The following is a 25,646-nucleotide window of genomic DNA, read 5'->3' on the forward strand; positions in this document are numbered from 1 at the left end:
GGTTGTTAGTACTTCTGGAGGGAAATGGTTTTTGGTCCAGATTAAGGTTTTAACCCGAGAGGTCAACTATTCCGCACTCCCCCATATAAATGCTGCCTGGAGTGCTGTGTCCCCGAGAATCTTATTTCTTGCGACTCCTTTAAGAGCTGCTCCAGGTTTTAATTTGCCTTATCCTGTGCACATCATCCCTTTAATGGCTGCTCCTGAGTTTAGTTTACCCTGCCTCGCATATGCCACCCCTTTAAAGGCTGCGCTCGGTTCCCCTGGGAATCTTGCACAACACCCACTAAATGCCGAGGGAACTCAGCATCCGTGGAGGGGAGGAAAACAGTCAGGACTTAACAGGCCATGATGAAGCGTCTTGGTTCGAGACACCAACTCTTGCTCCCCTCGCTAGATGCTGCCTGACTTGCAGAGTTCTTACTTCGCCCAGTGCTGCTCCAAGTTTGATTTTGCCCTGCCTCTTGTGCAGCATCACTTTAATGATTGCTGCAGGTTTTGGTTCACCCGGCCTTGTGTACATGAAACCCTTTACGAGTTGCTCCGAGATAGCCGGCTCGTCCCCATGTGCGACTCCTTCCAGTGCAGCGACCGGCTCCAGCGACCCGCCCCTCGGCGCAGTCCCATTAACCGCGCGCGCCCGCTCCCCGACGTCCCATTGAGCCCCGCCCCCTCGGCGCAGTCCCATTAACCGCGCGCGCCCGCTCCCCGACGTCCCATTGAGCCCCGCCCCCTCGGCGCAGTCCCATTTAACGCGCGCACCCGCTCCCCGACGTCCCATTGAGCCCCGCCCCCTCGGCGCAGTCCCATTAACCGCGCGCGCCCGCTCCCCGACGTCCCATTGAGCCCCGCCCCCTCGGCGCAGTCCCATTAACCGCGCGCGCCCGCTCCCCGACGTCCCATTGAGCCCCGCCCCCTCGCCGCAGTCCCATTAACCGCGCGCGCCCGCTCCCCGACGTCCCATTGAGCCCCGCCCCCTCGCCGCAGTCCCATTAACCGCGCGCGCCCGCTCCCCGACGTCCCATTGAGCCCCGCCCCCTCGGCGCAGTCCCTTTAACCGCGCGCGCCCGCTCCCCGACGTCCCATTGAGCCCCGCCCCCTCGGCGCAGTCCCTTTAACCGCGCGCGCCCGCTCCCCGACGTCCCATTGAGCCCCGCCCCCTCGGCGCAGTCCCTTTAACCGCGCGCGCCCGCTCCCCGACGTCCCATTGAGCCCCGCCCCCTCGGCGCAGTCCCTTTAACCGCGCGCAGGCTCCCCGCCCCCTCCTGGTGAATCTCCGCAGCAACATGGCCGATTCCGCCAAGGGGGTGAGCGCCGGCTTCATCGCCAAGAACGTCCAGAAGAAGATCAACCGGGCGCAGGAGAAGGTGCGGCTGTTGCAGCGGGTGGTGGGTGGGGCGGTGTGGCTCCGGGAGCCGGGACACCGTGAGGCGGGGAGGGGGTCGGGGGCTGATGTAGGTCTCGGAGGCCGCCGGGGAGGGGTGAGAACCTTTATTCCGGAGCCGGCGTTTAAGGGTCTGGAGGCTTCGGGCGCCTTGGAGGGGCATCCTAGGGAAGCCGTGAATTAGCGGTTTAGTCCGTCGGGGACCGAAGGAAGACCGGGAACCTTGGGTCCGGCGAGCTGGGCAGCGGCTCAAGCGCCGGCGACTGGCCCTGTGGAGGAGTGCGCCGGTCGCAGAGCCCTCAGCCTGCGGGTCTGGCGCTCGGGACGATCCCGGACTGACACTTGGAACGATTCCAGCCTGGACTCCCGTTGGCTTTCGCAGGGACCTGGACAGAGCGGTGGGTGTAGCCGACTGTGTACTAATCGGGAAATGGGTCAGCAGCTAGGAAGTATCGGGTCACACTCTTCGGCCCACCAGTGTCTGTGCTGGTCATTATTTCTCAACACATGATTGCAGTTCATCTGCGTTAGAGCGGAGACCAGTGCAGCACGGCAGCGAGTTCTTTGACCTGGATCTGTCCGTCTGCACATAATCCGTAACCCTTCATTTCCTGGCGCATTCATGCCTGTCTGAATTTCCTTTTTGTACGTGTCCACTGATCGTAGGTGTGTTCTGGTCACCTACTATTCACTTTGCACATCTCCTTTAACTCTTTCTCTCCCCGCCCTTGCCTTGAACTTGTATCCTTGAGAGTTGTTCCCCGATTGAAAAGGATTAATACTTTCCTCTGCCTCTGGTGCGGCAGAAACAATTGAAGTTAGCCTAACTTCTAAAGCTAGTGCTTGCTAGTCCTCGTACCGGTAGGATGTGGGGCCTTGAGAGATTGCAGAAGAGAATCATTAGATTAGATTCAACTTTATTGTCATTGTGCTGAGTACAAATACAAAGCCAATGAAATGCAGTTGGCATCTAACCAGAAATGCAAAGAATAGTGTTATTTACAAAATAACTGAATAAAAAGTAAGTGCTACAGCACACAAATATAAAAGTACTGAGACGGTACAATATGGGTGCAATACTGCTTAGCGTTGTGATGTGAGGTTCAACAGGGTCACAGCCTCAGGGAAGAAGCTCTTCCTGTGCCTGCTGGTGTGGGAGTGGAGACTCCTGTAGTGCCTACTGGATGGGAGGAGAGTAAAAAGTCCATGGTTAGGGTGAGATGCATCCTTGATAATGCTTTTCGTCCTGCCCAGGCAGCGTTTATGGTAGATGTTCTCAATGGTGGGCAATTGGGTGCTGATAAGACATGGGATCAAAAAAATTAGGCTACACACACAAAATGCTGGAGGAACTCAGCAGGCAGCATCTGTGGGAAAAGAGTACAATTGCTGTTTTGGATGCTTCAGCAGGATGCTGCCTGGCCTGTTCTGCCATTTGATTGTGGCTGATTAATTCCTCAATCAAAGGGCAAGCGGAAGGCTGTAGCCCATTGCTTTTTTGCACGTTGGTGTTTCAAGCACTTCTGTAGATGCTCCTTCACTGTTGTCAGTGCTGTCTCCATCACCTCAGTGTTCTGAGTTCTAATTAAATCTGTCTGGGGGAGCAGAGTGTCAGAAGAGAATGTCATTTTAATACCTACCTCTTGCTTAAATCTGTCCTCTTCTGCATCCTCACCTGAGGAAAAATATAGTCTGCGCCCCTCATAATTTTGTCAGCCTTGGCTGGCCTCTTTCATTCAATGTAATGCAAACTAGTCTCTTGCTATAACTGTAATACTCCAATCCCAGTGAATCCACTCCAGTGTAACCACACCCTTCCTACAGGGACTTCTATAGCATGGCCTCCACCATGATTACAAACCAGTTATGTGGCCTTTTGCTGTGTGATGTAACTCCAGGCATGTTGTGTGAAACTTTCACCCACTTCTGTTCATCCTCACTGTGCAGTGTAATCCAGTGACCAGAAGGCACGAAAACATTCAGCGGGTTGGGCAGCATCTATACGATCAGAAACAGGGAGAATGTTTCAAGTTGCATGTGTGGAGAGAAATTTGGAAAGGTGTGGCATTAGCGTAGCAGTTTGTGTAATGTTAATACAGTGACTGGGGTTCAGTTTCACCTGTCTGTAAGGAGTTTGTACGTTCTCCCTGGAATTACATGGGTTTCCTCCGGATACTCCAGTTTCCAAAGATGTCCAGGTTAGTATGTGAATTGGGTGTAATTGGTGGTGTAGCCTCATTGAGCGAGAAGGCCTGTTACCATGCTGTGTATCAAATAAAAATGAAATGTATGCATTGCAGATGGTACACACTGCAGCCAGGCCATTGTTATCCTCTGACAGTAGTACAATGATTATTGAGTTGCAGTAGCAGTGCAAGAGTTCACAGGCCATTCGGAAATCTGGCAGAGGGGACAAACCTGGGCCCAGAACAATGCGCAAGAGTCTTTAGGTTTCGGTTCCACCACCCTGTCAGATGTATTGTTTCATTTTTACTTGACAGTACAGCACAGAGTAGACCCAGCACTCCTTCAGTAACCCTCCCCTAATCAAAGGACAGTTCGTAATGAGGAATGAGCTTGCAAACCCCGGGAGAAAACCCACGCTCTCCATGGGAAGGACGTGCAGCCCGTGCCGGAATTGAACTCTGGAATGGCCTGAGCTGTCAACCAGTTTAATGGCAAAGGAGGTTTGAGGAACCTCAGTTTAAACTTCTGTGCATGTGCTGTGTGGATTTTGAGAAATTATTAGTTTTGTTTTGATTCATCTTGTGTAGTTTTTTTTCTTCTGTCAGATGTTGGCTGTCTTAGAACAGCACTGTGCCAAAGATAAATTAATGTATCGTAAACGGATTAAAATCATGCTGGAGTATCTGTCTGCTGTACATTGCATTGAAAATTAGTGTAATTAGTTCCAATTAAACATCTGCAATCTGTCTCCATTAAAATATCACTTAACATTAAAGTTCTGAATTCTTTATTCCTGAAGAAGTATATAGGTGGTATTTTGTATTTACTAAATAATTTTGAGATCTTCTGAGGTGCTGTGCTCAGCAACAGTATGTCTCCAGTATGGAAGTTTGCTACTCTCTAAAGGAAGTAAGCAGTTGAGTTTGTGCCTGAATACTTATTTTAGTGTCTTGGTCGAGCTAAGATAACTGCTGCTATTTCAAATCCAAAGCTTTTTTATCTCTTTGAATTACAGCTATTAAATTTAGATTGAACAAATACTGCTGCAGAGAACACCAAATCTACTTTAGATTTGATTCTGTTTGGATACACTGGCTTGGGTTTAAGATTGTGGAAGTGAATCATGTGCTATCATATCATTGTTAATCTGGCTTTGGCACGTTCAGGGGTGCCTTTGCCTTCGGTCAGTTTGGCCAAGGGTTTACAGTATTGTGCAAAAGTCTTGGGGAGATATATATCTAGGGTGTCTGCATAGTACTGTAGTAATTTTGTATATTGCACTGTACTGCAGAAATAGTTCCGTGACATGAGTGATGAAATTTGTTCTGATCTAGGTCTCTATTGTGGAATGAGAGTGGGAATAAGGCAGGAAGAGGGGAATCATGGCTGGGAAAAGGGGGAGGGAGGGAGTGGGAAATACCAGAGCCACAATCTGTGATGATCAATAAACCAGTTGTTTGGAGTCAAATAACCTTGCCTGATGTGTCGGGGCTGGATGTGTCTCCACCCACCCCAGCACCCCTCTGTCACCCCTCCTGTGGCGCTCCACCCTTGCCATTAGAATCGAAAGCATAGGTCAAAAGGAATAAATGGTTTGAGAGAATAATCTGCAGGCATGGAGGGAAATGAAACAAGGAGACTTAGGAGCCTGCCAGCATCAGAAGGGTGAAATTGCTGTCTCCGTGTTAGAGAATAGTAGCAATATCTTTCAGTTGGTATGTCCCCATTTGGTACTAGTTAGTGGGAGCTAGGGTGGTGGTGGGGGGATTTGTTTGTTGAAGCTATTCTGCTAAAATTGGAGTGTGGGATCAGCTGCAAGTCTTCATAAACTTGGGAGTGTTTATACCTCCTATTTTGTAAATCATAGCTTTTACAAGATTGGATTTGATTTAACTTGGATCACTAATTATCGTAGGTAATTACTCTTTAACAAGGAGGACTTGTTTGTCTCTAAGGCAGATTGCGGAGTTTGACCAAGTGTATAGTAACAGTGAAACTGGGAATCAGGTTTATTACTATTTCATATGATGTGGAATAGTAATAAACCTGATTTTGTAGCAGACATGCGAAGACATAATTTTACTAAAGACTGCGAAAAAAAAAGTTAGCATTCGACAGTCAGAAATCTGACAGGGATTAAAGCTGTTCCTGAGTCAGTGTGGTTCTTCAGGGTACTGTCCTCCATGATGGTAGTAATGAAAAGAGAGCGCCTCCCAGATGAGGGGGGCCTTAATGATGATCTTGAGGTACTGCCTCTTGAAGATATCTTTGGTGGTGAGGGCTATGCCTGTGGTGAAGGTGGTTAAGTTTACAACTCTCTGCAGCCTCCTAACCAAGCAGTGATATGACCAGTCAGAATGCTGCCCGTTGCACATGCATGACAGTTTACAGGAGTCCTTGCCAGCATATCAAATCTCCTCAATCTCCGAGTGATGGCACACCTTCGTGATTGCATCAGGACAGATCTGAGATATTGACACCCAGGAATTAAAGCTCTTTTCCACTATTGTCCTCTCAACGAGGACCCAGCATCCCCTTTCTGAAGTTCTCAGTTCCTCGGTCTTGCTGTGTTGAGAGAGAGTTCGCTGCAATGTCACTCAACCAGCTGATCTAACTCACTCCTGTATGCCTCCATTGCCATCTGAGATTTTAATAACAGTGGTGTCATCTGCAGGCTTATAAATTGCATTTGAGCTGCACTTAGCCACACAGACATAAGTGTAAAGATTAGAGCAATGGACTAAGCACTCAGTATGGAGTACCTGTGATTGTCAGGGAGGAAGTGGTTGTTACTGGTCTGCTGATGAGAAAGTTGAGGATCTGGTTGCAGAGAGGTTCAAGAAGCCTCCATTAATAAACTAAATATATTGAGATGATGAAGTTCCTTGGGCATGAAAGTTTGGATAGTTCTGGCAGCATACAAGCTGAAGCAGAGGTATATGTTATGGTGGGTGTCATTTGAGACTAAATCAGTGTTATATCTTGGTCAAAAGTCATAAGTGAAAGCGACTCAGGTCAGGCAGCATCTGTGAGTGGTAAGGGATGAGAGAAAGTTTACTTGGAGAACCATTCATGAGAACTCAGTACTTAATCCATGTGTGATCCTGTGGCTTCATTGAATGGTGGAACAGGCTGGTAAGTCTGTATGAATGACTAGTTTCTGATGTACTCGCAGAGAAATGGAAAGCAGTCAGGGTGGGAACAGGAGGGCGATGTGAGATCAGTGATTTGACGAATGTGTTGCAGTTGGATGGTCTATTTTAATTAACCTTCTGAATCTTATCAAATAGAGAAGTTGTGACTTGAGTCTACTCGGTAATCTAGTTTGATTGCACCCAGTTCTGTCGGTTATCTTCTGATTCCTTAGCTTCGGTGAGTGTATACCTGGTGACATCGCATCTACAGCCTGATTATTCTGAGAATGCCCTTGGGTGAAGAAGAATTTCCTCATCTTGGGCTGATCCCCTAGACCTGGATTTCAGCCAGGGAAAAATCCTTCAGCAGCTATCCTGTTGTGCTTTCGTTATAATTCTTCATGCTTTCACTTTTTGTCCTTCTCAACACAGAAAAAAGGATCCTTCAGCTTTGTAAAAGTGAGATTTTTCCACCAATTTTGTAGGCAATGAATTGTGGGGTATCTATTTCTCCAAGTTGCTTCCAATCCTTTCACTTTCTTTCTATAGCTCTGCAGTAATTTTTTTTTAGCCTAGTCCCTCACTTTTGTACACACAGATTAAATCTTCCTCCATTTCATTTTCCAAGGAAAATAACCTCATCCTACCCCACCCTAGGAACCGTTTCCATATAATTAACACTCAGTTGTCTGACCAAAGTATTGCAGTTATTGCATGGGAGGAAGCAATTCAACCCATCAGGCACATACCATTCAAATCCTGCAGCGCCTTTGCCTTACCCTTTCTCCAGAGTTTTGTAAATTCTTGATTATTTGTCTAGCTCCGTTTGGTCTCTATGGTTGAATGTGCTTTCACTTTGGCATTTGACACCATGTGGATGTCTCTCAGGTTAAAACATGCGAGTAGTTTTTCTGGTCAATAATCTTGTCCTCAATGTTTCCATCCTCCAAAAAAGTGTGAAGTTTCGCCTTCTGTTTATACCAATGATTTTCTGATTATCTTGACTACTGGCGATTCATATACCTTCTGTGGCATCTCCATTGCCTTTGTAAAATGTGATAGTTCACTTGTGATAGTTCATTTGTATGGTTTATATGCTTCCTCATGAGCCCATGCCCTAACAAATTGCAGCATTTTGTACATTTACAATAAATCTCACTCGACCATTCCACCATCTTGAAGTTTATTGCTATGCTTGTAGTCCGCCAGTTTTGAGTTGGTGATCAGCATGTTTTGAAATGACCTTCTGTACTCAAGTTGTGTAACAGAAGCAATCGTTCTACTGACCTTGGGAGGAGGGACAAGAAACAACTCTGCACATCTTCCTCTCGTTAAATAAAAACAGCTTTCTCTTGACTATTTTACATTTACCCTTGCAGTTCTGGTCTCTTTTGTAGCATCTCATTTTCAAGCCAGTTATGTTATGCTTTCAGTAGATTTTTGTAATTTTGGTGAGGCTTGCATTTTGCTTCTGTGCACTTTCCAAAATGTCCTGAGTTGTAACTGTTCATAGTAAATTTATTAGCAAAGTATATCACTCTATACTACCTTGAGATTCTTTTATTTGTAGGCATTTACAGGAAAAGAAATAATATGAAAACTACAGTACAGTAAAATTTTGTAAAGTGAAGATGCTTTCAAAAATTTTGAAATGAAGTATTGAAATCAAATATTACTATAAAGAGCAGTAAACAGTTTTTAAAAAGAACTAAATCAAATCAATATTTGGTGTGACCAGCCTTTGCTTTTAAAGCTGCATCAAATCTCCTGGGTACACTATCGTGCAGTTTTAGAAGAAAATCAGCTGGTAGGTTGTTCCAAGCATATTGAAGAACTTGCCACAGTTCTCCTGCAGACATTGGCTGTCTCACTTGCTTCTGTCTCTCCAGATAATCCCAGACAGTTTTGATGATGTTGAGATTAGGGCTCTGTGGAGGCCACACCATCTGTTACAGAATTCCAGCTTTTTGCTGAGGATAGTTCTTTATGACCTTGGCCATGTGTTTGGGATCATTGTCGTGCTGCAGAATGAAGTTGGGATCGATCAGATTCCTCTCTGATGGTATTGTGTGATGGATGATAATCTGCTTGTATTCCTCAGCGTTGAGGATTCCAGTAATTCTGACCAGATCACCAACTCCATTTGCTAAATGCAGCCCCAAACCTGCAAGGACTGTCCACCATGCTTCAATATCATGTGCAGACACTTGTCTGTGTAGCACTCTCCAGCTCTTCTATGGACAAACTGCCTCCTGCTTGAGCCAGAAATTGTGAATTTTGACTCGTTGGTCACTGCCATTGCTCAGCACCCCAATCTTTGTGGTTTTTGTACGTAGGTGAAAATCTTGGCTTTGTTCCCACTTTGGAGGAATGGCTTTTTGGTATAAAATCTGTGAAGTAAGCTTCTGGCAAGACTTCTCTGGACTGAAAAGGGGGTGTACTTGGGTTCCAGTGATTTGAGTTCAGAGCTGATAGCAGCACTGGACTAAAAAGGGGCATCCGTTTGATCTCGTGTCTGCTGTGCTCAGCTTCTGTGGCTGACGACTCATTTCTGGTCCTTGACCTTTGCGTTTCTTCAGAAGAGCTTGGGCAGCACATTTTATAACTCCTGTCTTCTGCTTGGGAGAGACCTTGCTGATGTAGGCTGCCCATGTTGTGTCTTGTTGCTTTGCTCACTTTTGCCATGTTGTAAGTAATTGATAGGAAGGTTAAACTGTCACACCCTCATCTTTTAGTTTGACTGTCCTTCACCCAGCTTGATTCCTTCTAAACCTGTTTGTGTTTCAGTTTATCAGCTTAGTTTATTCAATTCATTGATCATTAGCATCGTGTTTGTTATTTTTGTTTAATCATGCACTGGGCTATACACTTAGGAAGTAATCAAGTTTTTATTTGAAAAGTGGTCTCTTAATGTTACTTTAATGAAATAACATTTCTCTAACATTTAGGCTTTTGGAAAATGAATTTGAAATCTAATTTGCTCTTTTCTACTCACTAATGCAGAAGACAAAATAAACGCGTCAAACAAAATTTGTATAAAAAATCCAAAGGGCTTAAGACTTTTGTGTAGTACTGTACATTATGACTGACAGACAAACAGCCAATGTGTAGGAGAGGGCAAACTGTGCAAATAAACAATAAATAATACCGAGAGCGTAAGTTGTAGAGTCTTTGAAAGTGAGTGTAGGTTGTGGAATGTGGTGAGTGATATAATCAGTGCTGGTTCAGGTGTCTGGTTGCAGAGTTATGACTGTACCTGAATCTGCTGGTGAGAGTCTTGAGGGTCCTTTGCCTCTTGCCTGATGGTAGCAGTGAAAAGAAAACATGGCCTGAATGGATAGTGGGAGGTCTTTGAGGATGGATGTATTTTGCTTTCTTGTGGGAGCACTCCTTATAGATGTGCACAGTGATGGGGAGGGCTTGACTCATGGATGGATGAACTGGGCAGTATCCACTAGTTTTTGGAGGATTTTCTGTTCAAGGGCATTGGTGCTTCTGTACCAGTCACGATACACTCCTCTGTGCATTGAGACACCTTAAATATACTACACAGCAAATGAAATATGATCACTGGTGTCAAGATGCTTTTTAACAAACCTACTGTTGACTGTGGTAACACAAGAACTCCAGATGAAATGTATTTGAGCGAACTTTCAACTGAATCTGATCTTTGTGGTGGTGGGGTGGTGTCGTTTCTGGCTTTTGTTCTGGTGATTAGCAGATATAAAATGTTTTGCTGATTGTTACGTAGGTACAACTTGGCAACAACTTGCAATAAGATGTATTCAGTGGCCACTTTATTAGGTGTCGAAGACAAAATGTGATCTAAGTGACTTTAACCCTGGAATGATTGCTGGTGTCAGATGGGGTAGTTTGAGTATCTCAAAAATTGCTGATCTCCTGGGATTTTTACACACAACAGACTTTGGAGTTTACAGAGAATGGTGTGAAAAATAAACCAAAAAAATTTAGTGAGCAACAGTTCTGTGGGTGAAAACACCTTGTTAATGATAGAGACCTAACTAGTTCAAACTGACAGGAAGGTGACAATAACTCAAATAACCATGCATTGCAACAGTGGCATGTAGAATTGCTTCTCTGAATGTACAACACTTCGAACCTTGAAGCCGATGGGCTACAGCAGCAGAAGACCATGAACATAATCAGTGGCCACTTTATTGCATACCTAACAGTGGCCAGTGTATATTTTAAAGCAAGTTGCTTTGGATGTCTATCCTTGAAATATTAGTGGGATGTAGTCAGAAAGTAATGTGTTTAGAACAAAAGTGGCAATGGTGGAGGTGAGTGGGAATTCTAAATATGAATTGAAGGAGCTTGTAGGCCACAAGGTGAAAGCATGAGAAAATCTGCAAATGCTGGAAATCCAAGTAACACACACAAAACGCTGGAGGACCTCAGCAGATCAGGCAACATCTATGGAAAAGAGTAAACAGTTGGCGTTTCAGGCAGAGTCCCTTCACATTTCCTCTTATTTTCTACTACCATCTATAAACCTTTCTGATCAGATTTAAATGTGGCAGCCTCATTTGTGGGAAGATCTGTCTAATAGATTGCTACATGTTTAACTTCTCCAGAATGTAATTTGGGTACTGTCCTTGTGCGCTTTTTTCACAATTAATATTAGGACTTGGTGTATGGAAGGTGTTGTAATAGTTGAAATAATGGAGAGCTTTGCAAATGGTATACAGTTTGCTTTTGGTCTGGCTTTCATTAAGCTTGTCTATTAAGAGTGAGTCAAAACTCAATAGCCCACAACGTGTTTAATCCAAAATTAGGTTAAGCTGTGTAGAATGGATGGTGGTCTTGTATCTTACCAGAGGGGTCATGAATTAAAACACCGTAGATGTAATACATTAAAAGTGAGCTAGGGAAATGACCTTCTGTAAATGGTGGTAGGGTCTGGCATTTGCTGCATGTTAGAGTGGAGGCCAAATCATGTATCAAATTTGGCAACTAAATACCTTATACCAACATCTACAGGGTTGTTGACTAGCACTAGGAAGTGGCATTAGAATTAACCAGACTCTGCCCTTATTTTAATGAGTAAATAGCCCCACTGGCTTGTGGGCAGTCTCGTGAGAGACGAAGGCCATGGGAGTAAACCCAGACAGCAAATCTAGAGTGGAGCCCCGCAGGTGGCTGGGCGTCATTGAACATCCTTCCAGCAGCTCCTTCACCCCAGCTGGTCACAACCTTTCCTTTGACTACACTGGTGAGGCCAAGAGGAGGTTCTTGACAACTGGGCATCTCAGGATCTCCATACCTTCTGCCCAGGCTTGTGATGATAATCACCTATTAGCCTTTGAGACAGACTGATACCAACCAACCATTTTAATGCAGGTAAATCTAGCAGCCAGATTTTAGATTTGGTAAATAGTGTTGAGAAGCATGGCCTAACCATAATTTTGCTGCCCTCATTCTATGATCTGCCTATGGGGTGCAAGCATCCCATTTGTAGTTTTCACCCTATTTTCTTGTGCAACCATTTACAGCTATCTTTAAACTTGTACACCAGCATCCTTTTACTTGGTTCCCACTAGGGCTCTACCATATTTCATACTGATCAGAAATAAATATCATTGCTATTGCCATGATAAAACTTCAGCTGTTAATTCTCAGGAAAGATTCCACACGTTTCAGAGGCTCAGTGTAATTCTTGTGCATTCCTGAGGGAGCACTGACTCATTATAAACTCGGCTGTGATATTAAAAGGGCGCTTGTTTTAATGGATGCACATCAACTATCTGATTTGGAAGTAGCAGAGGTCTGCTGTTCTGATTTGCCTTGACTAATCAAAAGATTGGCATCTTTGAAAGTTGCATGCAATTTATTTAGCTCTAAATGCCCAACTCCAAAATCTACATGAGCTGGCCTAACTTGTGTACCCCATGAAATGCTCCAATTTCCACATTTTGGAAGATTTTTTCCAAACATTGCTTTGAACTTCTCTGCTACATCTAAAGGCCTCTGATGTAATCTCATATTTTCATAAACTGCCTCAACTTTCACCTGTGGGGAAAAAAATACTCAAAGCCGTCTACGTTACTGGTATCTGCTATGACTTTGAGCCCAACAGAAACCAGAGCTATAAGTGTACTCTGGTACAGCTGTACTTTGTTAATACAAATATCTGATAATATGGCAGCAGTTCAATGCACAAAAGATTGTAGAGATGGTCAGGAGGTACAGTTGTTCAGACCAAACATCACAATTGGGAAGAAGTGTGACCTAAGTGACTTTCACCATGGAATATTTGGTGCCAGACGGGGTGGTTTGAGTATCTCAAACTGCTGATCTCCTGGGATTTTTACACACCACAATCTAGAGATTACTGTGAATGGTGCTATATATAAAATGCATCCTGAGTGGCATTTCTGAGTGAAAACGCCTTGTTAAGAGGTCAGAGGAGATTGGTCAGACTATTTCAAGCTGACAAGAAAGTGACAGTATCTTGGAGAACCTCAAATAATGACAGTGATGTGCAAGAAGTATATCTCTGAACTTACAACATATTGAACCTTGGATGGTCCACAGCCTCAGAACACCAGAAACATAGTGGCTACTTTATTAGGTACATCATAATACTAAGTTGGCCACTGTAGAATTTTAAGAAGAACAAAGATAAATTTGGTGTTTGAATACAATATGATGGATTGTTTCAATATTTTGTGTAGATATTAGTTCTGTTAGTGACTTTCAGTGGGAGCACATCTCAGCTGGATCATTCGTGATCACAGTAGGATCATTTGAACTCTGACTATTCAAGGACCTTTGGGCAAGGAAAAACTTCAGATATTCAGAATTGGTATTGAGGGCTGACTTTAGGTCCACAAATACATTATTATTTGAACAAATATGGTGATCACCATGTGTTCTAATATGAAGTAATTGTTTTGGAACTTGATAAGTTACAATAGTGTAAAATAACTTGGCTAAAGATATGATACATAGCTTGATATGCCAATTAACATCCTGTCTCAGGGCACTGCAGACGTGATATATTGGCACCAGAATGTGTGGTGACACCTGCAGGCTGCCCCAAGCACATCCTTGAGTTGTGTTGGATCTGAATGCAAACGATGCATTTCACTGTATGCTTTGAACTCGTGATCGATAAAATGAATCTGAGTAGTACAAACTATATGAGCTCTCAAATTCCTCATTCATAATCAGATGTGGGGAGTGAGATGCTCTCTTCAGTCTCAAAGTAGAGGTGTTGATACAAGGCTTGCTAGAAGAGTAATTTGTAGGCTAGATATTCCACAGTGAATATTCTTTAACCTTGAGTTGTGGTCTTTTTTACACCTACAAGACAATGGAATGCTTTCTTATTGCCTGTGTTTTCAATTTCGCCCATGAAATTGGACATCGCCCAGTCTATGACATGTTGTTCTGTATGTTAATTTCCTCAATATTGCTGTGTTCCTTTGTAAAATATTCTAGTTATTTGCTAGGTCACCTCAAATCTGCTATCCAGGAAGGTGGTAGTAAGTAGATGAAAGTATCCTGGTTCTTTTTCAAAGTCTCATAGCTTCAAGAATTAAAAATAAAATTTGCAGGTATTGGAAATCAAACATGAGCATTGCTGGCAACTCACCAGGTCAGGCAAGATGTGTGGAAGGAAAAACTTGATATTTCAGGTCCATAAGCCTTCAGTCATATTTTTATCTAAGACTTGGAAATTCGAAGAGGTGCTTCCCCAGCACTTGAATATCTTAAAGGTCATATCACTGGTGAATCTGATCTTTATTGCAGGTCCTATGTGTTCAGCACAAGACACGTTGATTTAGATCATAAAACATAGGAACACAATTAGGCTATTAGGCCTATCAAGTGCTTCACCATTCTGTCATGGCTACTTTGTTATACCTTTCAGTTCCATTCTCCAAGAACTTGTGATGCCCTGAGTAATCAAACTTGTCAACTTCCACTTTAAATGTACCCAATGACTTGGCCTCAGATGTGCGGCAATGAATTCCACAGATTCACCACACTCTAGCTAAAGACAATGGATTATTTAGACCAAATGGAATTAGTGGTGCAGATAATGATCTGATGTCTTGCAATTACTCATTGAAAATTCTGAATAGAATTATAATCTGATCCAGCAGGTTCCATGTACTTGTGGACCCTTTTTCAGATTGGTTCATCTGTAATAATCTACTAAATATTAAGCATGCTTCATCTTTAAAGGGGTATTGTTTTTTCCCCCCACTGGGAGCATGAAATGCCTCAATTTATCTATCATCTATCTGGTTTACTTCAAGGATTTCACAGTTGCTTATACTTTAAAATTAGTCGCAACTGTAGTCTCCCAAAAATTGGAGATGCTGATGCTTATTGCTTTTTGAGGATCATTTGTTCTGAGATATTCCAGTTGACTCCTTGTATTGAAGCTGCATCACAGCCATTGGAGCAAGTGGCTTGTCTCATGGCATGTAATTTAATCCACAATGGCTATCGAGACTGGGGAAAGGAATTGAATGAATGTCGGGGGCAGGATAGCTTGTGGCTCTATGGAATTTGAAATTCCAGATTGACATGGACGGGTGGTGGGTGCCGTTTCTATATTTGACATCTATTTGAGGGATGAGATGGATGCTCAAAATTCTAGTGCGGATATAGGATAAACATAACAAGAAATAAATCTGATTTTAATCTTTTATTCCACTTTATTTAGAATGCCTAGTTTGGTCTTTGAAGAGCAGCTCTAAATTGAGATAAGATTTGAGGTTATATGCAGCTGTCCTAAAGTGCATCTGTTGTTGGGCTGTGCCCCTAATCCTCTGAGATCATGTTGTCATTTTCAGTGATGCTTGTAGTGAGTGCCATTTGGACCAAGCATACCACGGTTGTTTCTTGGTCATTGTCTAAAAGAGGCGATCCTAAATTGGTTCCTACTTGGCATGGGTTCAAGTCACTGTACTTGTTCTTGGGTTTCCCTGTTCTATTTAGGGAAAATGGTGTCTTGGTTTCTTAAAGTAAGGTACTAGCTTTGTCAGCTATTATTATACCTTGGCACGTTGGGTATGGGGTTCCAATACCCGACATTAGATTGGGGTTTATTATTGTCACGTGTACTGAGATAGTGAAAAGCTTTTGTTTTGCATACCATACAGTTAATCTCAGGAATTCCTCCAACAGCTTCAGATTCCAGCACCTGCAGTCTCTTTTGTTTCCAAGCCCAGTTATTGATTCCCTCCACTCATCTACCACGTCCTCCACCTCTAAGCCTCCATCTTTCACTTCAGAATATTGAAATCATATACTCAGTGCTCACTTTATTAGGTACCTGTGGCGACCCACTTTCTGACACCCACGAACCGGCTCACGAAACAGCGCGCGCAGGCAGAGGGCGGGCAGCAAAAAGGGCGGGAACGGGAAGGCTTTAAAGCGGGCTGCGAAGTTTGAATAAATCTCTTTCATCGCAACTCCAACTCACCGACTCCGTGTGGTTATTCTAGCGCTGTGTGTAGCACATTGCTACAATTGGTGACCCCGACGGCCCAAACGATATTTGGACCAGAGATGACCGACGCTGCATCTGTTCACGCAGTTTCGTTAAAACTGCCAAGCTTCTGGACGCAGCGACCCCATTTATGGTTCGAACAAGATAAGCACAATTCCACATTCGGCAGATAACCTTGGAGTCCACTCGCTACTACTACGTGCTGAGCTCCCTCGACCAGGAGACTGCTGCACAAGTTGAGGAGTTTATACAGTCGCCCCCGGAGGACGGCAAATACACAGCATTCAAAACCCTGCTCATAAGGACTTTCGGACTCTCACGGCGCGAACGAGCACGCCGCTTAATGCACCTGGATGGTTTGGGAGACAGGCCGCCGTCAGCATTAATGAACGAGATGCTGGCCCTGGCTGAAGGACACAAACCCTGCCTCATGTTTGAGCAGGCGTTCCTAGAGCAACTGCCCGAGGACATATGCCTGCTGCTGTCCGACGCAGATTTCAGCAAACCCCGGGAGGTGGCGGCCCGAGCAGATGTGCTGTGGAATGCCAGGAAAGAGAGAGGGGCATCCGTCGCACAGATCACCAAGCCGCGTGCCCAACGACAGACCAGACCGGGCCCGGCAGCAGAGCCTACAAAACCCGGCGACGGGAGTGAGGAGCCCAATGAACAATGGTGTTTCTACCACCAGCGGTGGGGCACGGAGGCCCTCCGCTGCAGACCGCCCTGCAAATTCCCGGGAAACGCCAAGGCCCAGCCGCTGCCGATCGCTATGGCGGCTGGCCATCAGGACAGCCTCCTGTACGTCTGGGACAAGCAGTCGAGACGCTGCTTTTTGGTCGACACCGGAGCGGAGATCAGCGTCTTACCTCCAACGAGTTACGACACCCGCAACAGAGAACCGGGACCCACCCTGAGGGCCGCTAATGGCAGCACAATACGAACCTACGGCACCCGCACGGTGCGGCTACAGTTCAGCTCCAGCCGGTTCACGTGGGACTTCACACTGGCCGCCGTGGCCCAACCACTGCTGGGGGCAGATTTTCTACGAGCCCACAGCCTGCTGGTCGACTTGCAAGGGAAGCGATTAGTCCACGCCAAGACTTTTCAAACGTTCTCCCTGGGTGAAGCACAGTTGCCAGCCCCACACCTGGACTCCATCACGCTGTCCGACGATGAATTCTCCAGGGTCCTGGCAGATTTCCCATCAGTACTGACACCGCAGTTCACGGCAGCCATGCCCAGACACGGAGTACAGCACCACATCCCGACCCAGGGACCACCCCTCCACGCCCGTGCTCGAAGGCTTCCCCCGGACAAGCTCCGACTGGCGAAGGAGGAGTTCAAGAAGATGGAGGAATTAGGGATCATATGACAGTCCGACAGCCCATGGGCCTCCCCCCTTCACATGGTGCCCAAGGCAACGGGGGGCTGGAGACCATGCGGTGACTACCGCAGACTGAACGAGGCTACAACGCCAGACCGCTACCCTGTGCCGCACATTCAAGACTTCGCAGCAAACCTACACGGCGCAAGGATCTTTTCCAAGGTAGACCTCGTCCGGGGATACCATCAAATCCCTGTACATCCGGACGACATCCCCAAAACAGCACTTATCACCCCGTTCGGACTTTTCGAATTCCTCTGAATGCCGTTTGGTCTAAAGAACGCCGCACAGACTTTCCAGCGGCTAATGGACGCGGTGGGACGTGACCTGGACTTTGCATTCATCTATTTGGACGACATCCTCATAGCCAGCAGTAGTCGGCAGGAGCATCTGTCCCACCTCCGCCAGCTCTATTCCCGCCTGAGTGAATTCGGCCTTACAATCAATCCAGCCAAATGCCAGTTCAGACTCGACACCATCGACTTCCTGGGCCACAGGATTACTAAAGACGGGGCAAGCCCGCTGCCCGCCAAGGTAGACGCGGTCCGCCACTTCCCCCGACCCAACACAATCAAAGGCTTGCAGGAATTCGTGGGTATGGTGAATTTCTACCACCGTTTCCTGCCCTCAGCAGCCCGAACCATGCGCCCCTTGTTCACTCTAATGTCGGGTAAGGGCAAGGACATTACCTGGAACAAAGAGGCTGCAACCACTTTCGTTAAAACCAAAGAAGCCTTGGCAAACGCCGCGATGCTAGTGCACCCCAGAACGGACGTTCCTACTGCCCTCACGGTGGATGCATCCAACACAGCAGTCGGTGGAGTGCTGGAACAACTCATCGAGGGTCGCTGGCAACCCTTGGCGTTCTTCAGCAAACACCTACGACCACCCGAACTCAAATACAGTGTTTTCGACCGCGAGCTATTGGCACTATACCTGGCAATCCGGCATTTCAGGTACTTCTTAGAAGGTAGGCCCTTCACCGCGTTCACAGGCCACAAACCGCTTACCTTTGCGTTCACTAAGGTGTCCGACCCCTGGTCGTCCCGCCAGCAGCGACATCTGTCCTACATCTCCGAGTACACGACGGACATCCGGCATGTCTCTGGAAAGAACAATGTCGTGGCAGACGCACTTTCCAGACCTACCATACAGGCCCTGTCCCAGGGGGTGGACTATGCAGCGCTGGCAGAGGCACAGCAGGCAGACGCTGAGATCCCCAGTTACAGGACTGCAGTCTCCGGTTTGCAGCTCCAAGACCTCCCCGTAGGCCCAGGTGAGAGGACCCTACTATGTGACGTAGCTACTGGCCAACCCCGCCCCGTCGTCCCAGCAGCCTGGCGCCGGCGGGTGTTCGAATCCATTCACAACTTAGCGCACTCCTCCATCAGGACAACTGTCTGGCTGGTCTCCAACAGGTTCGTGTGGCATGGACTTCGTAAACAGGTCAGTGAATGGGCCAAAACGTGCATGCAGTGCCAAACGGCCAAGGTGCAGCGGCACACCAAGGCTCCACTGCAGCGGTTCAAACCCACCCGCCGGAGGTTCGACCACATCCATGTGGATATCATGGGGCCCCTGCCAGTGTCACGAGGAGCGTGGTACCTCCTAACTATGATAGACCGGTTCACCAGATGGCCAGAGGCAGTCCCGCTCAGCGACACCACCTCCGAATCCTGCGCCCGAGCACTGATCGCAACCTGGGTAGCACGCTTTGGGGTACCGGCCCACATTACCTCCGACAGGGGCGCCCAGTTCACCTCCAGCCTGTGGTCGGCTATGGCCAGACTTTTAGGAACACAGCTACACCACACAACTGCCTACCACCCACAGTCGAACGGACTAGTGGAGCGCTTCCACCGTCACCTGAAATCGGCTCTCATGGCCCGCCTGGAGGGGCCTAACTGGGTGGACGAACTTCCCTGGGTCCTGCTCGGAATCCGCACGGCGCCCAAAGAGGATCTACACACCTCGTCGGCTGAGTTGGTGTACGGCGCGCCCCTGGTCGTCCCAGGAGAGTTCATACCAGCCCCAAGGGGGCAAGAGGAAGAACCCACAGCAGTCCTGGACAGACTACGGGAGAGGCTCGGTAACCTGGCCCCCATACCCACTTCACAGCACGGACAGAGCCCGACCTGCGTACCCAAAGACCTGCAGAACTGTAAGTTTCTTTTTGTACGACGGGGCGGACACCGGGCACCGCTACAGCGGCCCTACGAGGGGCCGTTTAAGGTGATCAGCAACAACGGGTCCACGTTCGTGCTGGACATTGGGGGGAGAGAGGAGGTTTTCACGGTGGACCGACTCAAACCGGCCCATGTGGACTTGGCGCAACCGGTCCAGGCTCAGGCACCGCGGCGCAGGGGCAGACCTCCCAAACAGAGGCCGATCCAGACTGTGGACATTGGGGGAGGTATCGCCGGTTCTGGGGGCGGTGGGTTATGTGGCGACCCACTTTCTGACACCCACGAGCCGGCTCACGAAACAGAGCGCGCAGGCAGAGGGCCGGCAGCAAAAAGGGCGGGAACGGGAAGGCTTTAAAGCGGGCCGCGAAGTTTGAATAAACCTCTTTCATCGCAACTCCAACTCACCGACTCCGTGTGGTTATTCTAGCGCTGTGTGTAGCACATCGCTACATACCCCTGTTAATCCAAATATCTAGTCAACCAATGAAGCGATACATAAAAGCATGCAGGAGGTCAAGAGATTCAATTGTTCAGATCAAACATCAGAATGAGGAAGAAATGTGATGTAAGAGACTGACTGTGGAATGATTGTTAGTGCCAAATGGATGGTTTGATTCCCTCAAACTGTTGATCCCTTGGGGTTTTCATGCACTTGGGGTTTCTCTATAGTTTATAGAGAATTGGATGAGGAACAAAAAAAAAAATCCAGTGTGTGGCAGTTCATTGGGTGAAAATGCCTTCTTAATAAGAGAGGTCAGAGGAAAATGTCCAAACTGGTTCAAGCTGACAGGAACATAGAACATCGAAATTTACAGCACATTACAGACCCTTCAGCCCACAATGTTGCGCCGACCATGTAATCTACTCTGAAACTGCCTAGAATTTCCCTAGCACATAGCCCTCTGTTTTTGTAAGCATGTACCTATTGATGAGGCTCTTAAAAGACCCTATTGTATCTGCTTCCACAGCCACCGGCACTGCATTCCTCACACCTACCACTCTCTGTGCAGGGGGAAAACTTGCCCCTGATATTCCCTCGGTACCTATTTCCAAGCACCTTAACACTATGCCCCCTGGTGTTGGCCATTCAGCCCTGTGGAAAAAGCCTCTGGCTATCCACATGATCAGTGCCCCTCATTTTGTACTCCTCTATCAGGATCTTGTATAACCATGTGTTACAACAGTGGTTTGCAGAAGGCATCGCAAGTTGAACCTTGAAGTGGATGGGCTTCAGCAACAGAAGACTATGAGCATACTCAGTGGCCACTTTATTAGGTACAGGAGGCATCTAATAAAGTGGTCACCGAGTGTAATTGCATGAAGGTAGTAAAAAAAATTACAAAATTTAATAGTGCAGGTAGTCAGAAATACAAGGGTTACAGTGAGGTAGGTTGAGTGATCCCATTAATCCTGTTTGGAGGTTTACTGGAACAGAACTTCAGTAAATTTAATTCTAGTAGGAAGTCTGGTGCACAACCATATGACAGTATTGGTGGGTGATAATGGTGGAATGAAAGGTTTTTTTTCTTTTTCAATATTTTTATTACTTGCATAGACAAATACAAAATACATTGTGATATTATGGAAACAAACAAGATTGAAATGTCCCATAACTATGGTAAATTAACCATAATATTGAAAAGGTATATTTTATTCTAATCTAAAGCAAAATCAAAACCCCATAACAAAACACACAAAAAGAGAAAAAAAAACAGCTGTTTGGTTAAAAGAAATGGAAAAAAATCTCTGACATAGAGTCATAAATTCATAGACCATAAGACAAAGGAGCAGAAGTAGGCCATTCGGCCCATCGAGTCTGCTCCGCCATTTTATCATGAGCTGATCCATTTTATCCTATTTAGTCCCACTGCCCTGCCTTCTCACCATAACCTTTGATGCCCTGGCTACTCAGATACCTATCAATCTCTGCCTTAAATACACCCAATGACTTGGCCTCCACTGCTGCCCATGGCAACAAATTCCATAGATTCACTACCCTCTGACTAAAAAAATTTTTTTCGCATTTCTGTTCTGAAAGGGCGCCCTTCAATCCTGAAGTCATTCAAACATATAATAGCCATCATTGTTGCTAAACAAATTGAAAATTGTGAAAGTATTTCTAAAAAGGTCCCCATAATGTGAAAAAAATATTGTCTAGAGGAAGAAATAGAACACCTAATCTTCTCTAGATTTAAAAATGACATAACACCAACCAATAGGCAGGAAGTTTTTTTTAAACGACATTGAAAGAAGGATGTGGTAGCAAGGACACACTGAAAATCATTAGCTGCATTCTGAGCTTAATAGAGAAGTATCTGGTAAAGTGGAAATGGGAAACCAGTTTATTTGCCCCACTTTATTCTGACTTCTGCTCTCTTCATTTCCAGTCCTGATGAAGGGTCTCAACTCGACGTTGACTCCTTATCCCTACATGACCTGCTCAGTTCATCCAGCATTGTGCTGCTCTCTCTGGATTTCCAGCATCTGCAGTCTTTTCTCTTGTGTTTATAACCAATTTACTCAAATATTTTGACGAGCTGAGCTTATTACCCAAGAATATTGTTTGGTTTAGCACAAAATGTTGGAAAATTTACCAGACCAGTTTTTAGACAGGCTTTGAACTAATGGATTTGTGCTGACTCCTTGTCTAATTCTTGACTAATAGAGGATAGTGTGATTGTTGCTGACAAAGGAAAGTGAGTTGTGAGTATGAGTGGGTTTGAGCAGGCAAGTACATGGAAGAGAAGTCAGTTTATGCCTTTTTGCTAGGAAAATAGAAAAGCAGAATAATGTTGGTCTTAAGAATTTAAGCCACTTTGTATTTGGTCATGCATTCAAAGGATCAAGTGTGAAGTGCAGTGAAGGAACACTGGACTAATTCCTGAACTGGAGCAGTGTCTAACAAAAGCCTGCTTCAAATTAAGAATCGAAGTCTAATCCTCATTGATGAGGTTTCACTGAAATACAATATTACGAAGTAACACCCAGTGCTGGAGGAACTAGGCAGTCAGTCAGCATCTGTGGAGGGAGAAAAACAGTTTAGGAGCGGACGCTTGACTGTTCAGCTGGAGAGTCTTGAACCTGGGATCTTTGGATAAGCAGTTGCTGTTTGCTGGGCTGTGAGAATAGGTCAGGGTAAGTTTGACAGAATTGTTGTTCCACGAACCAAATGGGCTTTTGTGAAGTTTTATCATATGGAGAGCTGCAATACAAAACCAATAGCAGCAGCAACATCACAGGCACAAGTTCACAAGCAGGGCATACTGTAAACCTACAAGAAAATAGTTGGAGCTGTACCCCATTGGTGTTTAAAGGAGACAGTTTTGTTATACTGAGGTTGTGATTAAGGTTGTGCAAGAACCAAATACCTGAAGGGAAGTAGCTGTCCTTAAGCCTGCTGATGTGGACAGGGTGTGTGTGCTTCCTGCCTGATTGCCGATTGTTGAGATCTTTGATAAATGTTGCCTTGTGTCGAAAACACTGATGCTGGGGAGGGATGTGTCCGTGGGCTGAGTTCACCATTCTGCAGCTTCTGTTTCTATGTATTTGAATTGTAGTACGTGACCACGATGTAACCAGACACCTTCATGTATCTTGTGAAATGCTGAACCTCCTTGACATTCTAAGAAATTAAATGTGCTACTGTGGCTTCCTTTTCATTGTCTTTACCGATTCTATGAAAGCACAAATCTTTGTTGCACTAAGGGTTGTTTTTTTTTTCCCTAGCTTAAATCTGAGAGCTGGATATAGTCATTGCCTTGTGTAAATGTGAGTATACTTAATATTTTCCAACCTGTTTGGTACAGATATCCTCTGGGACCTGCAGACTAAATATTCTGCCAGACATGGTTCTGCCCACTCGATGTACTGCAAGCTTTAGCTTTTTAAATGTGGTGACATGAATAGGGATATTGCTGACACGGCCACTTGTATTTATCAGCTTTGCAGTGTGATGGGTTGCCTTGATTCTTCTAAAGAAAAAATGCATGGCCAGGGAAAGTATCAAAAATTGAAAATGATACTGGGGAACTACTTGATGTGCTGAACAGAATAAGTGTTAATGTGTTCAGGGAGTTGAACTTTCATTATGTATGATAAATAATAATTCCCAAATAATCCATTGGTTTGGGGTAAATGTACAGTGTGGGTTGGGGTGGTTATAGACTGAAACATCAACCAGAAGTAAATATATTATGTTGAATGTACGGGAAAAGAACTCTTTTGCACCCTTTCTATTTGTTGTAATTTATAGTAATATGCACACTTGGCTGCTGCCAAAAATCAATAAATTTCAGACATGTCAGTGACAGGAAACCTGATTTTCATTATTGAACTATGGCGAGAGGAAGGAGAGAATACTAGGGGACAGTGTAATCTGTTTGATGCTGTGGATTAAATTGGGCATTGAGCATTAATGATGGCTGTTACATTGTGCATGAACACGTTAACATTTTGTCTTTGCTAAAGTTGTCATGGCTTGAAGTTAATCCATTTCAGAGGTTGTACCATGAATGTGAGCCAGTAAAATCTGAGTTTAATTTAGTCTGAGTGCTAGTTCACAAATCAACATTTGAGCCACCTCTTCTGCAATTGACATCGGAGCCTTTGCTATTGTTCTATAAAACAATACCAGAGTTCTTCCCTGAAGTTTATCTCACCAATATCAGTCTATTGTGGGATTGTGCAATGTGTAAATTGCCTGTCAGATTTTTAACATTACACTACAATTGCTTCAGAAACTGCTCATTATAAAACACTTTATGCCAAGTACTTCCATCTGTGTGTGGAGACAATCTGTAGACTCATTAATTAAATGGTCTGACTGATCTCTACCCCAGGACAGATCTTTGAAGGCTTAATATACAAAACATTGCTATTAAACTTTTAATTAATATTTCTAGAATACTCGTTGAGTGGGAAGTCTGGTGCTGCAGCTGTTGGAGGGGGATTGAGAACAAATCAGAAGTTTATCGGATATGTAATTTCAGGAGCATCCTTTGTTAGAACTTGTGAGAATTTAGCCTGACCCTTTTTTTTGTAGAGGACAATTGCCATTTTCAACTGTGCTTAACCACTTAAACTCTCTGGCTTTCCCAGCCACTGACAGTTTATGCCCTCTAGGGTTTTGTGCTTCTCACTGTGGCTTTGTCATGGTCAGAATACAGAAACACTCTTTTAGCCCAGCTTCTCGTGCTAAACAAGTATCTCTACAGATACCATTACCATCTCTTGGTTCATGGCCTTGTGTGCCTTGATTCAAATTATCATCCAGTACTGGTTTCTATTTAGTCCTTATGCTTACAGGAGTGCTTTAACCTTTAACTCTTCTGTTCTGTTAGTATTTACATTGCTCAATGAACTGCTTTGATCAATAAACCAGTGACAATAAACTTGCCACTTGTTCCAAAATCTTTCATGAGTCTTAATTTTTTTTCCCCTCTGTGCCCATTGCATTGCCTAATTTGATTATGAAGGATGCAAGTTGCTGTAGTACCTGTGGTGTGTGGTAAGCGTGGTTCTCATGATCAAACAGCCAGTGTAGTTGTGAATGGGAAGGAGCAGAAGTTGGACTGCCATTGAAGCCTTTTGGCTTTCTTTGAGGTGGTTTCATTGTGTGAAGGTCTTTGCCTGTGGACAACAAAGATTGTGCTTGAATACTTTTGGTGTGTCTTCAGGAGTTTAGGCCTGTGCTGTTGAAAATCCCATGAAATTTCCCTATCCTGCACACTTTTTGAAATTGGCTTGGATTAGCAATTTGAAATAACAAATAGGCAGTTATGTTGCCCACGATATAAGCTGGGTATGCTTGGGCAGGGCAGATGCTGCATGGCAGGACAGGTTTTAGAAAGGCTATAAAAGCATCACACACCATTCTGTGCAT

At 45.3% G+C, this 25,646-nt stretch overlaps 1 protein-coding gene across 10 annotated transcripts in view; it reads left to right on the forward strand.

Annotated features, from left to right (window-relative positions):
• Nucleotides 1-1,222: 1,222 nt before the first annotated feature.
• Nucleotides 1,223-25,646, forward strand: part of LOC134346863 (myc box-dependent-interacting protein 1) — a 182,152-nt gene continuing 157,728 nt past the window's right edge. For all 10 annotated transcript variants that reach the window (XM_063048660.1, XM_063048661.1, XM_063048665.1 and 7 more), the window contains exon 1: nt 1,223-1,367. In XM_063048660.1, the coding sequence (XP_062904730.1) occupies nt 1,287-1,367 (81 nt within the window). In that variant the 5' untranslated portion in view covers nt 1,223-1,286. The remainder of the gene's footprint in view (nt 1,368-25,646) is intronic.

Source organism: Mobula hypostoma, chromosome 5, assembly GCF_963921235.1.
Source record: "Mobula hypostoma chromosome 5, sMobHyp1.1, whole genome shotgun sequence".
NCBI lineage: Eukaryota > Metazoa > Chordata > Chondrichthyes > Myliobatiformes > Myliobatidae > Mobula > Mobula hypostoma.